The 23,015-nt window shown below is 37.9% G+C and overlaps 1 protein-coding gene across 3 annotated transcripts; it reads right to left on the reverse strand.

Moving 5' to 3' along the window:
* Window positions 1–1,457: 1,457 nt before the first annotated feature.
* On the reverse strand, window positions 1,458–17,816 carry LOC124166968. Of its 3 annotated transcripts, XM_046544713.1 has the most exons (10): window positions 17,496–17,816; window positions 12,731–12,892; window positions 11,995–12,282; window positions 11,841–11,906; window positions 11,576–11,743; window positions 9,265–9,564; window positions 7,209–7,433; window positions 5,357–5,600; window positions 5,138–5,278; window positions 1,898–2,020 (listed from the first exon to the last, which is right to left on the reverse strand). In XM_046544713.1, exons 1-9 carry the CDS (start codon window positions 17,628–17,630, stop codon window positions 5,172–5,174), a joined length of 1,695 nt encoding a protein of 564 aa, XP_046400669.1. In that variant the 5' UTR covers window positions 17,631–17,816; the 3' UTR covers window positions 1,898–2,020; window positions 5,138–5,171. The 3 variants fall into 3 exon arrangements, with proteins under 3 accessions (XP_046400668.1, XP_046400669.1, XP_046400670.1); XM_046544714.1 differs by lacking the exon at window positions 5,138–5,278; XM_046544712.1 differs by lacking the exons at window positions 5,138–5,278; window positions 5,357–5,600 and having other exon boundaries at window positions 1,458–2,020.
* Window positions 17,817–23,015: the final 5,199 nt, after the last annotated feature.

Raw genomic sequence — 23,015 nt, forward strand, 5'->3', positions numbered from 1 at the left:
TTGCCTCATTTAATGGAGCCCAATAAGTTTCACAAAGTGGCTTATCTCTTCCGAAAAAATACTATAGACGTTATTATTTTTTAAATTTGCCTTTGTGCCAGTACCGTATTGCGGAAGGCTGCAGAACTTCGTCAAAGGACTCATTGAGTCTCACATTGCTGAATATAAAATCCTCTGAACGTCAATTCGATATTCGTGCATCTCCTCTCCAAATTTCATCAAAATCCCTGGAGGTTGAGTGGATACTTCCCTGAAGTTTTCTCACTGATAGCTTATTCGTTTAGTTTTTCAATGTAGAACAAAATTCCCTAAAGGAATATGACCCGGAATGGAGAAGCATTAAGAATTTAAGAATCTGTTCTTTCGGACCGATGGATAATATTTTTGCGGAAAGCGATGATTAATTTAAGGTTAGATTACATAATTTAGAGTTTTCAATAATGAAGGATGCTTCATTTTTCACTTATAACCATCAAATCAGGGGTCCCGGTGCCCCCCTGAAAATTTTTTCTCTCTTCTCTTCGGACCGCATTCTTTGAACTGTATGAGACTGTTTCAACAGTTATTCACAGCTGCATGTTGTAAAATTGTTTTCAGTAGTAACGGGAAGAGCCAAGCAGAGAGAAGAGGGAAGGATTCGTGGAAGACGCAGCTCACCAGGCGATAAGAAAATCCCTCCTATCCACGCTTCTTTTGTCCAAACTCCTCTCTCCCACACACAGCCCGATCGGACTTTGTCTCCCGTCGGACCGAGGTGTCGACTGTCCCCCCGTCAGTTTTTTGAGGGGAAAGGGGAGAGGGAGAGGACCCAAGGTCAGCTTACCCGTGCGGGAGTACGTCACTGCCCTCTCTCGACAGCAATTCACAACAACACATGTACATCTTTTTCCCCATTAGGGCTGGCCCTCTCTTCTCCTCTCTGACGGTATCAAAAACTAATTGTGTGAGTTTTATAACCACTCCCTAAAGTGTAATAACAGAAGATATGTTATAACACAATAAAAGTCTTCCCCATACAGCCATTTACTCATAATTTTAAAATAAAAAAATGCAATATTTGGCTCCCACTTTTCTTGTCTGGTGGTGTCATTAAAGTTCCAGTCATTCTTAGAGACATGATCTTTGACGGAAAGTATTACTCACTAGGGTGTTAAAAACAACGAAATACATTAGATGAGTGTGCAAGGCTGAGAAGTAGAGGAGAAGCAGTGAGCCACTTGGCAAGAGTCATTAACATTATGAACTCATCAGCTAACGGGGCTAGAGCATGGATATTTTGCTGCAAATAGCTTGAGAATCAGGCATCAGATTGTAAAACAGAAAAACATGGATCTTTTCTTTTTTCAACTTCAATCACAATCGACAATAATAAAAATGATGAACAAGCACTTCGTATTTTCTCATAGTACAATCATATTATGCAAACTAATGTTATCAAGAAAGTAAAAACACAAGAATATGGTAAAAAAACATAAATTCTTCATCTTTATTTATGAGAGGGTCACAATGTCACAGATTCATTAAAAACACTGACATTTTAACAAAATGGAGTAATATATGGCACAATTAGTATGATCAAAAGTTTTTCAAGTGAAAAGATTTGTACTAAAACATCATTAGGGGCATAAAACTAATTGTGACAAAAACAGGCAGAGCACCTGCGCTTTGAACTATTACTTAGGAACTTGAATCTACTGCTTGACCTCTTTGGCACTTGGGATTTGGGACTCACCCTGGACGGTTTGGCATGTTTTTGCTGAATGAATTCAACTTTTGTCTTCCTCTTATTCAAGTCGTTTTTATCATTCAGCACACAAGGGTATTTCTCTATTGTCTCCACAGTTCCCATGGGATGTGCCTGGGGCAGACAAGCCACCTTTTCTTTTTGGTCAAACGGCAGTTTAATATGTCTGCTTGAGACTTCACCAGGAATATCACTCTGGCCACCATAATTAAAATCTTTGCAGTCACTCCCATAGCCACAACATTCATTAGAATTGTGAACAGCCAGTTTACGTTTCTGCAAAGGAGAAATGCATAAATCAGTTCATATACCAGAAATCCCACCAACTGCTTAATTTTAAGTACAGTGAAAGCAAGGCTCTAGGCCACAATAAAGAGAACATGTCAGGATAATGTGGAATTTTAAAGTGAAATTGCATATAAAAATATTGTAAAATGATTTGTAAGTGAAAAATTTCTCTATGGAGAGGTCGTTTTCCTGACTGGAAGCCACCAGCCAACTTTGTTTGAGGGAGGTTTTTTTTAATTATAAAGGTGCATTACGGGAGATTTTTCTGCATGGATTATGCATGGGAAGGAATGGATTATGCATATAGCTATTTTTATGGCAAAAATTTTACAAAAATCCTCAAATAAAAAAGTCACAACCCTGTCTTAGGTGTCCCTATATGCAATTCCACTTTTAATTCCACATCAACCTAACATGTTCTCTTACAATACATATACAGTAAAACCTCTTTACATCGTAATGGAGGGGACCAAAATTTGGGCAATTTGATGTATGGAGGTTCACTATATGGAGGTTTCAGTGATAGGCACCATTTTTTCATATCCTTTGGAAATGAAAGGCACTACTGTCTTTTATACCATTATATTTATGTGTTTAAACAAACATGCATACATCAGTGAACATATATTTACTATTTAATAATTACAGAAAGCGAGTGCTATCGCATGATTTTTACTAAGATTTGGGAGAAAATTATGTGATCTTTCTCAATTCAACAGTAACTTAAAATGATTAGGATAGTTGGATACTTTTTTTCTTATTTACTGTTAGGTATGCTCTCATATGGAACAAAATGGCCACAACTAATGGTTAACGTGAAAATTACAGCATATTAAAGATACAGTGCAACCTCGATATAACGACACCCCACGGTGTACTAATAAACACTCGCTATAACGAATTGTCGCTTTACCGGAGGTGGAGCAAATAATAGCCAATATACCTGTTGCGAACAGATATACAGGAACAGGAGTGGTGCGGCGACAGATAAACATCTATCCGATAAACGTAAGCATAAATCCAGACGATAGGCTTTGTTTTTTTTCATCACTAAATTTCCTTACTCAAACAATGACTAACTACTCAATAAATTTATAAGCGCCGCACTGAATAAAAATCATGCAAGGCATTGTTTCGTCAATCATTATGCCAATGCACAACCGACGAAGCCATTTTTTCTATGCACTTAATTAGTTCATTTACGTGATCATTCTATTATTTTGGTATTTTCCACTGAAAATTCAAAAATTAATTGATAAAACAGTATCGCGGTTATTTAATGCCTCAAATGTTTCCATTGGTGTACGTTTATTGTTTCTGTACGTTATGCGGCAGTGAAGTGAAATAACGCATTACATTTGTTTCTACATGCGAAAACGGTAGAAGGTTGTATAACGTTCCCGCCTTGGTAGACTTTTTCTATCAAATAATGTAATACCTACATAATCTACGGTAAAAAGTTTGCTAAGCTTGGAAAATGATGTGATTAAAATTGCCGTTGTTGAAAAAAAGTTTCTTTTTGAGTGTTACGCTCGCGACGTACCTATTTGAAGTAATACACCGAGTTTACTACGGCACTGCAAACGAGAGTTAATTGTTCTGCGAGTTCTTCCAGCGGCCACCAGGGGATGCTCGGCTACCCACGTGACAAAAGAGAGCGCCAGTACGACTCCGACCACTGACGCGAATAGTTCACCCTTGTAAATCCGCAACGGAGAATAAACACGTCCATCCGGGCAATTCACGCTGAGTATCATTGCTTCGTACATCCTAAATCATCGCTAAGGCGCACTACCTACCTTTAGAGGCATCATTGCAAGAAATACCTCATACTGCAAGGGTTTTGTCGAGGAGTTGTATGTAAAAAAGTTCCGTTTCGTCTATGTTATATGACGCGGGGAATACTTCTACAGATACTTACGATCGGAGTCCTTTCTTCCACGACTTCGGGTTTACACCGCAGGCATGACCAGCAATTATGAGGGGAGATAACGCTTTGGTGCTTCGCATTAGTATAATCAACCTTCTGCACTCTTAAAACTCTCGATTCGCAATCTATCCCTGAAAATTTCCGCTTTAGGCTTGGGCGTAGCCCCTTTCTCAGAAGTTCCCGCAGATTGGAATGGGCAAAACCACCCGAACAAAGCTCCTTATAACTATTCATCGTCTGCATTCCTTGGGCGCTTCTGTGTTTTTATAATTTTGCAGAGCGAATAGGAAGATAAATTAATTTCGACACTCTCATATTACTCCTTTATTTTTATTTTCTCACTTAGACGTGTTTGGTGTTTTTTTGGCCATGGTGACTGCCATCAAATGCTTTCTATTCACGCAACTCACGGACGTGCGGGTATGCTGCCGACTGCTTTCTGCCGTCCGAGGAACAAAAGAAGATGAAGCATTCGCGAATGCTAATGCCACAATATTTTCACCTAAATTAACTACTTATTTATCGAACGACAGTTTACCACATAAATTTGAGACTGAGAACTCCATTAACTTCATATCTAACAGATCGCTAGAAATTACAGAGGTTAAGAAGTCTTGATGAAAGTCTTCCGGCGGTGAAACACTTGCTATGGCGAGAGGCAGCACCAAAAGGGTGTCGTAAAAACGAATTTTTTAACACGCTTATTATAGGGTCAATTGACGGTGCATCGGCTATCTCTCGTTATAGCGGGAGTGTCGCTATAGCCCGTACTCGCTTTAACGAGGTTCCACTGTATATAAGAAAAAAAAGAGTGAAACATTCATTGCTGAAAATGTCATTCGATGTAGGTAATCACGGCTGCATTAATGGTCTCTTTTTGTCTCGGTACGATTTGCAGAGGTAGTTAGGCCGTCTCGGGGGTATCTCCTTGGTATGATAAGTGGAGGTTTTACGATATAAAGAGGTTCACTTCATAGAGGTTTGCCTATAAATTTACATGTAAATCAGACGGGACCATAGGGGTGGTATGATGTACGGAGGTTTATGATATAAAGAGGTTCACTACATAGAGGTTTTACTGTATATATAAGAGTAGGATACAGGAAGTGCATTACATACATCAAGCTACAAATTATGGAGATCCCCTAATTGATTGGGTATAAAAGGAACAATACCTCAGGAGTAAAAGCTTGAGCTTTCCACGGATTTTCATTTCCTCGACAGTTCATGAATACGAACGGACAATGCCTGGCGAACGAGTTTCTCATCTTTTTTAGGATACCAGTCAAGAATATCTTGGAATTTAAGAGCTTGAACTGAGGAAAAATATACATTTTAGCCCAGCTTGTATATCAAAAGAGTGAAAACATCAAAAAGAAAACAAAGTAAATTACCAACGATTGCATTCACAGCTTTGGGGCACAAGCATGGTTTGATGTTTGCTCCCTCATTGTAGGCAGCCCTACCCTTTCCTCTGGGAGGTTTGCCCGAAATGCTACAGGCTTGTAATGCAGCCAGAGTAAAAACTCCTTCCAACAGTCTACGGGCTGCCATAGTTGATGACTTTGATTCCCTAGCCTGTTGGTAAGTATACTCCGAGCAGAAAATACTGTTCTCTTCATCAAGGACATGTTTATCCTGTCAAAAGATTGAGAACAGAACTTAGTTTGTGGCACACTGGACATATTGCAGGCATTTATGCATGAAAACCAGACAGATGGCCAGTAATTTACTTCGTGGGGCATTAGGGTGGTACTGAGGGTTGCCTAGACAGGTAATTTGTTGCAATGCACATGGATTAAAAAATCATAAATTTTATTAAATAAGCTATTAATTTTCTATTCATGGTGCAGACATAAAGAGCCATTGGTTTTTACAGATATTAATATAGTTATTATGGCCTTCATAGGCTCCCAAAATCAAAATCAATTTTTCAAAAAGTTTACTTCTTTAGGGCTAGAATTATTGATGTTTCTTCAATGCCATTGAGGGGCAGACATAATGAAATCTAACAGTATCGAAAGATGAGTGTTGCAGGACAGGACTCCAGGTTAGACTTAGATTGCTTGAAAAATTGAGAAAAGATATGTATAACACGTTGCGTACCGGGGTATTTAAATTCCTAGGAACGCCGATTCTGGGTGGAGGTGTTGAGATTGGAAATATGTGCCTATTAGGGCGTAATGCCTTTGGTTTAAACATGGTTAAAAAGCTAATGTTTAGAATATAACTTTACCCAATCAAACGTTATGATGCATCAATTCATTATGAATAACGAACAACAACTGAAAACATACTAACGAATACGTATTGTACACTTTAAAACTGTTTAGGTTGACGCGACTAAATGACAAGAATCTTCGTCATCCGTCCGGAACGTTCGGGAAAAAAATGATGAGAATTCTCGCCATCCGAACGCAACGTGTTAAGAACCACATGGACAATATCATCTCAGAGTCATCACTGTATTTCCAGGTCCGACAGAAGCAATAAATTAACAGTTATTTTGTAAAACAGATAGATATGGAATTCATTTTTCACCCAAACCATTAAGGAATTTCATAAATGCTAGTCGTAACTTTGTTTAAGCATTTGTATTTCATAAGTAAACGGCTGGTATCCTAACACCCATGCCATACAGATTTTTAATGTCGCTTGCGGGGTGGTGTGTAGATGTATCCTACCTACAGCCTCATTCAAATATGACTTCACGGACTTTCCAGACCATTTTTGTAATAACGTTTGGGAATACTTGCATTACTTAGCAATTTAATTTGTACAGGCAATAAAAATTTAATTAAGGCCCACAGAAAATTCTTTCTCAATTCTTTTAGCCTCTAAAATATTTAAATACATCTTGAGATTCAATTCTGTTCACTCTGGATTATCAACGTGACTGAAAAAGAAGTACATGTATTCCACACGCCAATCTGAGGAAATGATTGATATAAGTCGATGTAATCAAATAGTTATTTGATGCAACTAATTTTTAAGATACAATTTAATGTCAAACATAAAAAATCACGTGAAAAATCATGGGCAAGAAAATAGAATTCTAATAGAAATTACCAACCAATTACTTGCTCTTTGACAAATGGTCTGAGGTCTGATCATTAGTCATCATGTGAAAATATCATAGAACTTCAGAGAAAGCCAAAATTTTGCATATCATTTTTTAGAACTTTAGAGAAAGTTCCGCATGCAATTCGCAATAAATAAATAGCATAACTTAATAAAACTTCTCACCTTTTGCTCAAGAGGTAAAAACATTTCCCCGCTGAAGACGCATCTAGATGATGGTGAATGAAAGCCCTCATTACTCGTTGTCTCTGGAGTGCATGTAATCTCCTCAGGAGCAGCATGTTCAGGAGTTTTCTTGGGAGACAAATTATTAGCCGCTTCAGATAATATTGAAGGTGGGAGACTATCAAGTAATATCTTCAATGTTTTTAATTTAAATTGTGAGACCAACTGTGAACAGAAAAGATAATATGCAACATTAAAGGCCGTACATTAAATAGGCTAGAATCAGAAAGTAATGGCACTGTTTTGGGCAGTTGAGTCAAAGTATTTTATATTAGAAAACATAAGATAAATGATTGATTATTTTAACATACCTGGTAAAGAATGGGCATAAAAATAGAATTCCAATAGAAATTACCAACCAATTGCTTCCTCTTTGACAAAAGGTCTGAGGTCTCACTTACTTCAGATAGTATTTATGAGATAATGTTGGTTCATTATGTCTTGCTTGATATCTAGTGACAAAAAATATGGATATACTTCCCTAGGTGCCCTTCGATACTATGGACATAAGGTTTACCTTGAAAAATATCTCTTAGCTTCCAGCATTTCTGATATGCTTCCAAAGATGAATCAACATGGGAGAAAGCCTATTTCTGCCATCTGATCTGCTGTGCACAAGCCTACAGCTTAATTAGTGATTTGCTTTATTTTATAATTTTACAGAGAATAACTAAGATGTAACAATATTTGCATGGAAAAATTTGGCTTCTACCCAAGTGCTCAAACTCAAAAAAATTTCTTCTGTAGATATCCTAAAATAAAAGAGACTCATATTCCCCAGGCATTGCCAATTCACCTTTATGAATTGTAAAAGACTCACAAATCAGTGAAAAGCTCAATCCTACTTGCAACTGAGACAGTTACTTTATTTGTACCATATGAGTACTCTCTTCAATTTTTAATTTTTGAATTAAATTATCCTACGCCTAACCACACTAAGTTGAAGATAAAAATGATAAGCATATAAATAGATACATAGTTCCAACCTCCTACCCATGATAGTTAGAAAATAGTGATTCAACCTAAAAATTGCATATTGCACAAAGCAGTATAACTGTAGACTATTAGAAATAGGTTTTGCAAAAAAATAATTAGAGCAATATTGTCTAAAACTATTAATTGTTTGAGGCGTAACTATGTGAAAGCGATTCATAATTAAATTAAGAAAGAAGAACTTTGTACTTTCACATTAATATTTAATCACGACCATGGTTTCAACGTTAGACGATGATGATGACGTCTAACGTTGAAACCATGGTCGTGATTAAATATTAATGTGAAAGTACAAAGTTCTTCTTTCTTAATTTAATTTCTTAATTTAAGTCTAAAACTATTATGAGCACTCATTTCCGTTGGTTGTGGCCCTAAATGTGTTGCCACTAAGGCATTTGTATTTATTCAAAGTGCTTAAATTGTTAGTAAACTTCTCTCGGGTTTCCCACCGGGTTAAAGGCTTCATAATGGCCCGAGAGAAACCCGAGAGAAGTTTACTCACATCATTCACCGGGAAAGCATCAAATCTTTCTGCTTAAATTGTTTTTGCCAGAAGTGGAAATATGCCGAGTGGATGTGACAAATATAAATATAATGTAAGGAGTGAGTCATTTATAGTACCAAACATACCTAAGTTAGCATTGTATACCTAAATGCTGTTTTCTTTACATGGGGCCAAAGTTATTTCATTCACTGCCCGCTAGAATTAAAAAAATTAAATCCCCAAAAGCCATGTTAAGACTTGTTAAAGACTGGCTTTTCTCGCAAGAAATAGTTGAAAATTTATTTTGATGTAATTTATTTAAAACACTCACGTATCATTTACTCCATTATTATTTTTTTATTGGCATACATTTTGTTATTGATGGTGGTTCAGTTCTGGTCCTATGACCTTGGAGACCACTTAAAGCTCCTGCTCTTGTTTTTTGTACTCAGATGTAAAAACAAAATGCAGGAGTAAATAAGTTATTATTAAATTAATTATTAATAAATATTTACTCACCTCCTTTTCCTCCTTGGACTGTGCACCACTATCTGCAGTTATATCACAATTGCTTTCTTTCTTGGCAAAAATTTGTGAAGTTTTCAAATTTATTTCTCGATCACAGCTGTTTTCGATGATGTCATCACATTGGGACAACTTTTTTGATCCCTCGGTGACAACATCTACATTATTCTGAGAGGTTTCACTATCGGCAACTAACTCCTTGTTCACGCTGACAAGTCCTTTAACAGGGGAGGCCGGCATGAAATTTTCTTCCACAATTCCATCATTTTTCCTCTTTCTGGCCACCATGGAGGGCTGAAAGATAATTTCAAACATATACATATATGATTAAAAAAGTAATAAAATATCTTTCTTGACATATCTCCCATTGCATACATTACTATAGAGGAATTCCACAAAACTTTATTACAAAAGTTGGCACTAGATGATGCAAAATGTTTTTCAACAAAAACAATTTTTCAGATGAATTACAAGAAATTACTTGGATAAAATAATGAATGCCAATCACAGATGACAAATAAAGAGCTAAGTTGCTGTTACCAAAAATACATAAAATACCATATGAGGTGCTTTATTCTAATAAGCACATTTCATTCATCATGAATGCTTATTTAATAAGATGTTACAGAGCAAATGGCTTTCTGTAATTATGTAATAGCTATAGATTTAGCTGAAGGCACCAAGGGGGACCACCACTTAACATCCCATTTGATGGACATACGGCAGACTCCCGATGTGGTACATCCATGTTGCGGATTATCCATGCTGTTGCATGTGTCTTCATGGCCAATATCACTTTTGTATACGTTTAGTTTATTTTCTGTTTTTAAGTTCATTTGTTGTTTGTTTTGTTTATTTGTGAGCATGTTTGTTTTCATTTTGATTTCTTTATTTCTTTGTTTGAGACGATGCTATGGTGATAAAAGATAAATAATGAATTGTTGAGGAGAGAGCCATCTCGAAGTGGATGTAAAATGATAGGATTGAGAATAAAACAGTGTGTCAAGTGATATTTACATTGAATTTAATCGCTGTGATACGTTAGTGCATGATTTTCACTCTTGCTCAATATTTTCCGCAATCTCTATAAAAATAAAATTGGACACAAAATCACCAAAATTACTGTTTTAATGCACACTGGGCTTATTACTTCCGTAGGAATCACCTTCATGTAACGGAAACCATCACGAGCTAGCTGAATTTATGGGAGCACCGTGTTCCTGTTTTCCAAGCCTCGCAGTGCACGACCACGGATACACGTCCTGCAGCAGTTGCAACCCAGGCAACTTGTGCAGGACTAGAATTTTAAAAAATAAATCCTCAAATGTAATGTTAAGACTTGCTAAAGACTGGCTTTTCTCGCAAGAAATAGTTGAAAAATTATTTAGATGTTGTTTATTTAAAACACTCATGTATCATTTACTGCATTATTGTTTTTTATTGGCATACATTTTATTATTGATGGTGGCCACGTGGCGTGATGCCTGACAGTGTAGTTTCCAACGTCGAGCAGAGGTTTTGAAGCTTTCGCGCAAACTACTTTTCTGTATCTGTGATCACACAGCAACACAGGTGTGGTTTTCGAAACCAGGCCTTACATGGAGCATTAATAATACGAGTATAACCATGTTATCGCCACTAAAAAGATCGCGAACTGGTGAAGAAAGCTATCAATGAGTCCGGGAAGCACTCTTAAATAACAGAATAACTGCATAAATAATAATAATAATATATTGTTTGTTTAACGTAAATTATGAACATTACAAGACATAAAAGTGAAAGTTTGTGTTATCTGTGTTTTCCGATTATTCGTGCCGTCTCTCCCCGTCATTAGCCTGGATAATCAGAAGTGTGCTGTACATACTTGAATTGTCCTTCATAAAAACACTCAAGCAGGGAGCCTCTGAAAATTCTTTATCAGCAGCAACATCTAAACTCAGGGCAACAGTGTGTGAAGCCAAAATTCTGTTTACCACACCAACCTGATCCCCCATGATATTTTGGCGATTTTTATTTTTGCTGTTCTTTTGTTTTGAGCTCACCACTAGATGTTGTAGGTTCATTATTTTGGTGTCTTTTAGTGAGTCTTTTCTGGTGGTCATGGAGTCGCGCCATGAGACGAACGCAGACTTTTGCATCCATTTTGGACTTCAAACTTAGTATCCCACAAACAAAAACCCTACATTCTGAAAAAAAGCCATATGCTCAATTTTTTTCACTGCCAACCAGTCCAGCAAAACTTTAATGGCGTAAGACTAACATGCATGCACCTCTATTGAAGTTAAAAGCGTTGCAATCAGCTCACCAGATCATCACAGGCCCAAAATGGTTTCCGACGTACCCTGGCAGGACGCAATTTTCGTGAAGGCGGTTCCACACTTGAGCCCAACTGCAGGGGACACAAACACGGTGATTCTGCATGCACAGATTCCACAGATTTTTTTCCTTCAACTTCCTTTTCATCATTGCAGCGCTACAAGGAATTCCAACAACTACGTTAAAAGCACAAACACAACCTACACCATATGATGGTTTCTCTGCAAACACAATGACCAAAAAAGAGTAAATACCTGAACTAGCACATTTTTAATGGGTACTTCTACAATTGGTTCCAACGTTACATGAAAAGCCTCTTCCTGCAATAAAATGTCAAATCATAGATTTGAGCAATGGAAATGTCCATTCACCAAATGAAGATCAGGTAAATATAAAATGTTAGCTCACCTCTCCTTTCTGTATGGGATATGCATCATTTTCTGTCACAAGGTGGCAGTTTCCAGGTGGCAGGGTATTTTTACCATCAGCGACTCCTTCACAGCTCTTTTCCTGATCCTTAAAATCTGTTGAATTTTCCCTTTCTTCGGGTGCAAAATGCATATTATTCTGAGCACTGATTTCATTTTTGGGAAATAAATCCTTGCTTACCCTGACTAGGCCTCTCACATGGGCAATTTGCATTATTTGTTCTCCCTGAATCCCACCATTTGTATTTTTCAAGGACACCACAGGGGGCTGAAAGATAACTTCAGGCATTAAAATTGACCCATTTCATAAAATAATCTCTTATTTTACATACCACATATGACAACAGAACATGGTCATTTTGGAAATTACAATGAAAATTTCTACATACACCCAAACATAATGCAAGGATAATTTCCTTGAAATAGCCTTGCTTCTACTACTGAATTTGAGTATGAGTAACTCTAAATTTTGCAAATTAGAGGTAATTGCTCGTTCGTGCAATTAAAATACAGAGCCCCACTTAGCAGCGTCAGCGAGTACTTTTGATAAAACAACAGAATTGCACAGACTAATCCAGAATTTTTCAAATGCCATTTATCTATCTAGTTATAACAGGATTTTTTTGGAACTCTGGAGGGAATTAATGATTAAGCTTAAAAAATCCATAGAGATAGAGGGAAAACAATTGATTCAGTGTTTTGAAAAATTCACTCACCTGTACCTTCCCACTATTGTCTAACAGATGAACAGCACTTTGCAGCCTACTCTCGAAGGTGACCTTGCATTCCCAGCAACGCCTCTTAAAAAGCCTAAAATCTGCCAGCTTATCAAGGCAGCTGGAGCATATTTGCCAGGGTAAGCCATTAGTGTTATCAACCTAGAATAAAATTTTTGAGTGAAGTAAGATCATACGTTGTAGGACACTTTCAGTTCTCGGACTTACCATAATCTGTTCACTTTATTTTTTAGGGTGAGCTTTTGAGAGAGCTCAGACACACTCAGAGAGCTTTGCGGATGGGGGAGGGGTACTACCGAGATACAGAGTGGGAGCAAACTTAATGTTGCCAACTGTACATATCCACCCTAGTTTATCAATGAAAATGTGTGAGTTATGGGTGGCCACAGGTATTTTGAGCCCTGCACCGAGACAATATACCTACTCATGGTATGGTATTTAAAGGAGGCGACCGATAGCTTAGGTCATTTGCGGGAAGGGTAAGTAAGGAAGGGTGGAGAGAAGCCCGGCAACATCCCATCCGACTGACGGAGTATTGTCCTTGAAATATCGTCCACACAAAATCCAAGTAGGGATCGGTAAGTCTCTGAAAATTCTTTGACACCGCCAGGATTTGATGCCAAGCCCACAGGGTGGGAAGCCAACACTCTAGCCACCATACCAATCCCCATACCTACTCATTTGAAAGGTATTGAGTATTAGCCCTTTCGAGACGGTGGAGTTCTTCCTTGGCAAGACTGCTATACTGAGCCCCAAGAGACTCTTCTTTCTCGTGGTATGGAGCACTTTTAGAGGACATTCATGAAGAAGAGTCTCGCGGATAATCACACGCTTTCAGCTCCAACCTTTTTCGCCTCTCCCAGCCAGGACTCGCATTATCGTGGACTGCGAGGGTAGTTGTGCTCCCTCCTTTCCGGGTTTATGGCCATACCTGTGGCATTGTTTTGCGGCCAACTTATGGATTGGTTATAAGTGTTTGGCATATGGATAATTGTTGCTTGCACGTAAATTGCAGACTTTGAAATGAATTCCTTATTTTTTTCTGAGCATTGTCAAATTTTAAACAAAGTTCTAAGGTCAATATTAACGCATTTAATGCAGCAACAATTTCCATGTTGATGTTTATGCAGAACTTGAGATATTAGTTAATATTTATCATAGAATTTCGTTTAAAAATTGTAAACGCTGCTCAAAAGACAAATAATTCAATTCCTAGTTTATATTTTTTGAGAAAGGAACAAATATTTATTTTGCAAAATGGCTGGATGCATAATTGTATGACCTAAGAGGGGTAATATAAGATGAGGGGTCTGGGTACCTGCTCTGAGAATTCGAGGGTAAAGCCCAAGCCCTGCTGTGTTGGGTCCCAAAAGAAAGACATCACACACCGGCGACCGTCATAAAAGGGGGAAAGCTAGGAACGTTAGGGCTAGGAAAGCTAGGGCTATTCAGCATTCGTTCACCTGTGTGAGATAATCTCCGATGAAAATTTGCTGCTTTCGTCTCCCAAGTCAAGAAACGTCCAGATGCATATTTTCGTCTTTCGTGGGGAAAAGGTTAAGGTATCTCTTCACAGAAGACCAGACATTGCGATCTACCATGCTGAATGTTACACCATCAGTGAAAGGCATGGTGAACGACATACAAACATGGAGAACACGTGAGGTTTGGCAACACTGCTCCACAAGAAGATTCACGATGTTAATAGGGTAGTTTCCTTCATCAAAGAAAACGAAAGGCATTGATTGCGATTCGTTACCCACCATTAGTGTATTCATAATACACAAATTATTTGGTTTTTGAAATACCGGTTTAGACGAATGGCAAGGGTCAAATTTTATCCTCATTTGAAAAAGGCCAGATTGGCGCCCATGCGATGCCACTCAACATGACGTCACAGGGACCTAGTTTCTACACGAGAGGATAGGAGTTATATATCGTATGAGATTACCAATGCATGCATGAGGCACAGAGCTCAGGGAAACATGTCTTAATAATCACCTATTAAAACTGGCTAAGGTCGGAAAGTTTTCTTTGTTTGATGAGGTATTAATAAACCTTTTTTAAGCCAAGAGCTACCAGCCAGCAAGGTACTCAGCTACCCACTAGCATCCTGCGTCCTATCAGTGCTCAGAGCCTCAATCAAGGTCACCTCACAAGGCGGGAGGGGGAACCAGAAATGCGTCGCACGGACTTTTTCCCATCATTCCTACTTACGCGTCACGTTTTCGCGCGCTTGAAATTTTTCACTTTTCATTTAATCGCAAAAAATAGATATCGTCATTTAAAAATCTAAAAGCATGAAATACGTACTCCAGGAGTAATAATCTTTCGATTTAGGCAATAAAAAAATAATAGGAAACCACCCTATTCAACAGAGGTCTGAGAGCGACTGAATTTCCGAGGTGCTAAGCCATGCCTGTTGTCTGCTGATTGGCAAAGGGAAAGTCAAGCATCGAGAAACTTTCCCTCCTCTCACCCCCACTTACTTCAGCCACACCATCTCACCCACACAGATAAAATGAACAGAGTCTAATTCAGTAAAAACCAGGCTACATGAATCAATTACACATAAAAGTTAATGTGAAAATCCATATACCCAGGAATGAATGCATGAATTCACAAGGACATAACTTCTCCAGGGAGAAAAGTATTTTTCTAGACCAGGATTTGAATCTGGATCCAAAAAATTCATGACAGATGGAATACCACAGTATGAACGCAACTTACTCTGCTTCAGATTTTTATTGGCTTTGGGGCCAATTATGATTTCCACTATCAGACATACACTATCACTTAAGACACCATATCCACATGCAAAACAATACAGTCCCAAGACTAAATCCAGAAATTTGGATGTTAGGGTATTAAAAAATAGATATCATTCAAGGAACAAAATATAAACTAACTTAAAATACAATACCAAGTAAGTTTAAATGTTTGAATGCTGAATTGAGGTGAAACAATGCTGAAGTCCATAAAGTTCAAAAGCAATAAAGAGCAATGCACGAGAAAATGAAGAATGTGAGTCCTACTTTTGAGAAAAAAACAGGAATTGCAAGAAAATTATAGGCAATAAAAAAGAGACAAAAAAAGAAACTCTCAGAGATGCATTGAAAGAATTCAAAACAAAAACATTGGGCAAATATTTAGACTACCCTAAGGCTTTCTGGTCATACACAAGGGGAGTAGAGGGAAATAGTGCTAGTGTCTCATCCCTTATAAATGAAAAAGGAATAGAGGTTGAATAGATTTTACTATAACTATAATAGCTAAAACAATGAGTGAGTGAGTTGAGTGGTCAAAAATCGAGATAAAGTTAATATCTTTAATTCCTTTATTCATTACGCCTTCAATAATGTAACAATAAACATACCAATGCCTTTTCCTCAACTCTACCAAGAACAAATGCCATCTAGCAAGTAATGATTTAGAAAAACAACTCAGATCCATTAATACAAACTAATCTCCAGGTTCAGATCTCATTCCACCTCTCGTATATAAGGAATCCGCGTCAAAATATGACTCCTTACTCCAACCCAGTGTTAAAATAATCCGTTACAGAACACACTGTCCCTTAAGACTGGAAAACCATAAATGTCACACAAATTTATAGGGCAAGGGGATAGGGAAAATCTTAGTAATTATACCCCTATCTCATTTACTTCTAGTTCTTGCAAAATCTTGAGAACATTTTATTTTCAGTTCGATAAAGGGCCATCAAAAAGCGACAGCAAAAGAAAAGTGCGGATTTAGAAAAGGGAGGTCTTTGGGGAGGAGGATCCCAATGTTTTGACGAATTTTTCTTAATGACTAAGCTGATATTTTTCTAACATTAAGAAAATAAAGGATTTACACTGCAAAACAGTGACATTTAAAATGCTATACTTTCCTTGTTCTATAGGGATAACAATAGCGTCTCATGAAATCTTCTCGGGAAATCAGCCGGGTGATTTCCCGAGAAGATTTCATCAACAGCATTCGCCGGGAAAGAACCAAATCCTTCTTCAATAGCGTCTCAGTCAATAAAATTTATGGAACTCGCTACTAAGATGACTCATACATGGCATGTTTATTTTTTTCTATTGTACTAACCTTGAATGGATTTACTAAAGGAATTGTCAATTGTTTACTGCTTTTTTTGTTTTGCCTTTGCATGAATGTGCACGCATTTTTTGTTAGTATGCATAATATTTTTATGACCGTGTGATGTGCCAGTGGGCATTGCCTTGCATATGCTGGTATTTGGTCAGCTCCCGCCAAATATCTCAGAGGTGGCTCGCAGGGATTGTTGATTAAGATCTTTGGGAAACCACACACAACAAGATAACATATTACGGGTTTGCTACAACACAAGTAGGTATCTTTCGTTTGATTTAAATAATGTAATACAAGTCATGAACATCATAACTAGGCGAACAATTAACGTTAAATTACAGAGAGGAAAATTTCACGAATTTGATTGAGAAATAAGCGATGACTCATCACACTTTGATACAATATATCAGCCTCATGGGAGAGAGTGGAATGCCCATAAATTGATGCTCTATCGATTCCAATAAGGAAGAGAAGGTGCGTCGTGCAAACAGAATATGCATATGTAACAGAGCTTGATGAGAATCTGGAAATAGCTTCACTATGCACGAAAATAGAACAAAGAAAAAATTCCCTCCAAACCATTACCGGCTGAAAGAAAATAAATAGCTAAAACAATTGCTCACAGTAGAGCTACCATAAAGCTTACCTCGATCCGCAGCAAATCATTTAGCGCTTCTGTTAGGGAAAACTCCACGCCACAATCATCTTCGAAGATATCCATCAAACGATGGCTGGCACAGAGGCATAATCTACATACACTATATTTGCGGAGTGTGAGCATTTTTAAGAACAAATTCACTTCTGATTGAATTTTCTGGATCACATCCCAATCACAGTAAAAACGACTGTAAAAATATCGATTCCACAATCCACCAATTATCACTCCATTGAAAAAATTACGATAAAATCCAAGGTAAAAACATACAGACTTCTCGTCCCAGTTTGAAGGAAAATAACAATTGCATTACGTCGACTTTTTCTAATCGAGTATATCGCAATCGATCAACAGTCGATAGCTCGCAAATTTCAGATTTGGACGTGCTGATTGGTGGAGGGTATCATCTTTCGGATTCCCCAACTGCGCGTAATTTAAACCTGACTATACTATTATCAACCAATGTTTTGACGTATATTTTTTTAGATGACAAAGCTGATTTTTTGCTGGCATTATATTATGAGAATACGATTCATACACTAATGGTGGAGACACATCGTGGTGAGTGGGATATGATTTGAGTGTTCAAGGCAGTTGTGTATGCTTTGGGGGAGATGGGATGGCCTGCAGGGGTGCTGACCCCTCCCAGGTCCGGGAAATTTTTTGAAAAACTAAATGCCTGGAAATACATTTTACATAATTTTGACACTAAATATTTTACTTTAAGCAGATGCAGTTATTATTACATGTCAAAACTATAGTTTTAAATATTTTTTTTATTTCTCTGCGGCTTTGAAGGGGATCTGTCCCATCATCTCTCCCCATAGTTACACCACTGGTTCAAGGCGTATCCTCTGCAATATTCAATCTGATGGATGGAAGAGTCTCAATAAAAAAAAGAGACAGCTTGCAGACTCGTGCATCTTGAAACTTAATACTATATTAGGTATATTCAGAATCAAACCTTATGAAGGGAGGGGACCAATACCACTCTATCCATACACTGTTATCACACATTTTACCTGCATTTCCTTCCACTTCCATGCCACAGAAGCTGAAAATGGTTTGCAGGTGTATCAACATCATCATGCTACCAATCACTATGCCCACGCTTTGTCCTGGCTCGAAGTTTAATGTCTATACCTTTAGCTCAGTTTTAATGCATAAGAGTTAAGTCAACAGGTCAATTGCTGAGGAAACTTTTACGTGTCTTTTTTAAATCTCATTCAGAAGTTATATAGTAAAGGAATAATTCACAAAAGCAATAATTATGACAATAATGGACCTTTAAGTGTTGCCTCTCAGATTTATGGGACCACACCAGAAATACCTCCACCAGGCGGATGGCTGTTCTTGTTCAACAATCGACAGGACTTCCATTAATTGAGATGTCATATTGGTCGAGGACAAGGGGTCACTCAAAACAAGGCCAACAAAAATGGCTGTCACATGACTGCAGAGAAACTTTATACAAAGATAGATTATTCACTGTTCATGGTATGTATTTGAAAATATTTCATCAAGTAGCATCAGGGTAATGTGAATAATGATAAGGTGATTTATTACCCCTTTACCTCCCTCCTCACTGGCAGAAGTTAAGTAAAAGGAACTCCCAAGTCCAGAGGTCATACTTTTTTATATTTCAACTATTTCATAATCATTTCCGACTTTTCTTTTTGAAATTAATGGGACAATTTACAACAGGGCTATTTTTTACAGATTCAAAAAGATAGTTTAACCGGTACACTTATAACGAGTCTGGATTTTAGGGGGTACCCCGTACCGGCCCAACTACAGCACTGCCTTCAGTCAAATCATGTATGTCTTTACTTCACCACAAATTGGTAATTATGATATTACTCATAGTAATTTTTATTCCTCAGTTACATGCTCTAAATCTTTTCTTTTATTTATTTATCAATATGCATAAATGTTGTCCTGTGGCAAAAGAGAATGAATTATTTTTTTCTTTAAGATGATTTGGTGGTATACAGCATTATGAAATTTAATGAGGTATGTACATATATGGAAAGATAAGTATAAGAGGATAGATGCCCCTGGGTTAGTGGTCTCCTCAGCATATGTACTGGGGGTAGTTGCCACAAGAAAAAAATTTTTAAGGGGGTGTTTCTTAAACCTACTGGCTACTGCCGGGAACCAACCCTAAGTTTACAAGTCTATACTAGGCTCTTGGGTCAACAACCAATAATCTATCATTTTTGAAATAAAAAATATTGGATCTATTTTGGAGATGATTTCCTCACCTTAGTGAGGTTGCAGGCCTCATTTTACTGCAGTTGAACATTCGGAAAAATACAAATGTAAATGCTCAGATACAGTTATTCAGAGGTATAAGCAGCACCAAACTCAAACTTAACAGCAAGGGTTCAATTCATAACATACATATTTGTAATTTTTTCGCAATTCCAGACATACTGAAATGATTCCAATTTGCTGGCTCTTATCTAATCTGCCACAATCAACCATACGTAACAATATATTGTTACATTATGGTTGACTGTGGCATGCTATAGCATTGATTGTGGCTGTTTTTCTTCTCGTTGGTGTGTTCTGTTGAAATGTATGGTTACTATTTCCATTGAAAAATGTTGCCTCACCTTACATTAAAATAACTCTTAATCTAAAAGAACTGCGGAGGAAAGGACATTAACTATTACGTAGACAACCAGGGTAATGGATATCCACATCTGCAACAAGATGGGGACATGTGAATCCACGAAAAATTTTGCTTACAAGTGATTGCTTCATACTTCTCCATAAAAAACTAAGCAACCAAATTGGGAAATGATTAATATTTCATACTTATCAGTTGAAATATTGCAAATAGTTATTAGAAAGTACGTAAGAACATTTGCTTCAAATGTTTAGTTCAGGGATGATACTCCATGCAAGGCCATACAGGCTATCATTTGGTATGGCGACTGATGATCAAATTCTTTCCTCCTAGACATCGCTTCCATTGAACAGTGGCTGTCTAGGACCAACACAATATCATTGAACTATAATAAGGACAACTCAATGAACACAGCAAGAGTTCATGTATATCACATGAAAATAATTTAGCAATTTTAATAGGGGCTCAGTGAATTTGCGAAACTTTGGCACTCACCACCACTGGAAGAGAGCCCTAGTCTATTTAAGTTCTCATAAGAGTCTTACATTAGCATTTACCTAATCTCATTTCTTGTTACATTCTTGCAGTTACACCATTCATTAGTAATACCTAAGTTATACTCAGCAGTTTATGAATCAAAAAACACCACTGCACTCAGTGGCAAGGAATAATATGTGGCGTTACCTACGTCGTTAAATCTGCTAGATTGTTCACGTATAAGCCCAGACATAGGGTAAACTCCAACCGTCGGTCACAAACTGGTGCAGGGAAAGACTCCACAAACAAGAATCAGCACACAAGAAAAAATAGCCAAAAATATTTACGAGTTATTTTTGTTCAATATCAATTTGAAGTAGAGTATTCAAAATCAGAATTATTACAGAAAACAACGATGATAACTAATGATCCCCTAGGAAACATTACCAAACTAAATACCAGCAGTATAATTTGTCTAAAATCGGCCAAGTCAGTCACGCCATCCATCCACAACGAGGGCCCGAGCAGAAGAGAGCTTGGCTATTCCACCACAAGACAGGATTGAGGGGAGGGGTTTTTTCCAAGGAGCGGAGGGGTAGTGAGGGCTTATGTTCCATCAGCTGCGTCACTGCCCCTGTTGACAGGCTGCTCCGCAAAACATCATCCCTGGGTTGGAGTGAACAGCATACCAGCCAGAAATTTCCCCTCAAACTTCTGGGTTGGAGACATCAGTCGAATCAGAGGGATCTTAAATGGAACAGAAGGAGGGGAGAGACATAGTGGGGTGAGGTGTTGGAGGGAGAGAGAGTTGTGATAGGACTATGGTAATACTTCTCACTCCAAACTGCATGCTAGGGACTTAGCACCCATTTCCCCTTGCTTGCCAATGAGTACGTATTCCTCCGCAGTAGTCCTATATAAGTCTTGCACTGCTGGTAGGCTGGGATTTCGGGGCTGGGTTTCTGGGTGCTGGGTTTCTGGATGCAGGGTTTTCTGGAGACAGGAGTTTCCGGAGACAGGAGTTTCCGAGACAGGAGTCTCCGAGCCATTGTCGAAGGGCCTTTGCGCGAAAAGTCCTTAGCAGGAGAAGTTCTGCGGATAAGTTCGGAGGAATTTCTGGGGGGGATGCCAGAAATTTTTTGGGGGGGGGGAACACTAAAAAAATGCCACAAGTTGATCCTTTAAATAATCGATAATTCAAGCTACCCAGTAAAATTTCAATCGAAATACAAATATTTACTTACATGCATAGGTGTACCCAGCAAGGGGCAGCTGCCCCCCCCCCCCCCAGAAGCAAAAATCGCAAATGACTTTAAGGAAAATAATATCTTTTCAAGCAAATAATTTTAAAAGCTAATAAAGAGCTGCTACAATTTCCTTGAAATGTTGGTTTCATTCACCTTTTCCATGCTTAAATCTTACCTATAACTTGAACAACCTTGGCTTGTATGCCCCTAGTTTTGATCCTGATTATGCCCTCGGTAACATCTGCTCATTTTTCTTTCACATTCAGTGGAGTTTAAGTGAGGAAGTTGAATGAGGTCAAGCATATTACCTACATTAGAATTCTAATCTTCCAGTTTGATTTGAATTCCTATAGCTGTATGGATTACTCTCAACATCAATTGAATACCTGCTAACCGAACACACAACAGACCTTTATCCCAATGTTACCACTGCACAAGCCCTTGTATGGAATCCTTAAGAAATCCCAAAAAAAAGAGGTCCTTTAGTGTGTGAGGGCAAGGACGTACCCAGGATCATAACTAGGGGGGAGGGGGCAAGCCATGGTCTATGGGGGGGCAAACCAAGTTGTGACATTAGTTCATGAGATTACGTTTTTCCTTGAAGAAATAGTTTTATTTCAGTTACATATCTCATACTAATACATATCATTTTTAGTGGGTTAAAAGAAAATTTGTTGAATACTTTTGTTTCAATTCAGTACTTATTTTGCTTAAAGACTTTTGCGATTTTTATGGTGGGGGGGGGGGGGGCAGCTTCCCCCCCCCCTGCCCCTCGCTGGGTACGCCCATGTGTGAGCGGAAGGAACTGGCTCTCCATTCTGAATGTGTTACTTATGTGCCTATACGGCAAGTCTTGGGTGGGCTTTACACTTGGCCAGTCCAAACCAACCTTGAGATTGAATTACTGTGATCTCTTCATTGCAAAAAGAAACAAGCATCATTGTTTTTTTAACATTATTTAAAGATAATGGATATAATGGATACTTTTGATAAAAAACAATCATTCCATGGAACAAATTCCAACTTTCTCTGGTGATGCTCCATGATAAATGTTCCACTGTTAAAATTCCCCATGAATTTAGTACAACTAAAAGGTAATTTTTTTTCCAAGCACTACATATTCCTTGAAGTAGTTACACATGGAGCCTATGA

This window comes from Ischnura elegans, chromosome 10, assembly GCF_921293095.1.
Source record: "Ischnura elegans chromosome 10, ioIscEleg1.1, whole genome shotgun sequence".
In the NCBI taxonomy this organism is placed as follows: Eukaryota; Metazoa; Arthropoda; class Insecta; order Odonata; family Coenagrionidae; genus Ischnura; species Ischnura elegans.

Bases quoted from the DNA above. Each gene is read 5' to 3' on its own strand.
- LOC124166968 (XM_046544712.1), bottom strand. From the start codon at position 17,630: ATGCTCACACTCCGCAAATATAGTGTATGTAGATTATGCCTCTGTGCC. The intron at 9,565-11,575 runs GTGAGCTGATTG...ATTATCTTTCAG, and splicing joins TTTGGGCCTGTGATGATCTG to CCCTCCATGGTGGCCAGAAA. The intron at 7,434-9,264 runs GTGAGTAAATAT...TTCTGTTCACAG, and splicing joins AGTCCAAGGAGGAAAAGGAG to TTGGTCTCACAATTTAAATT.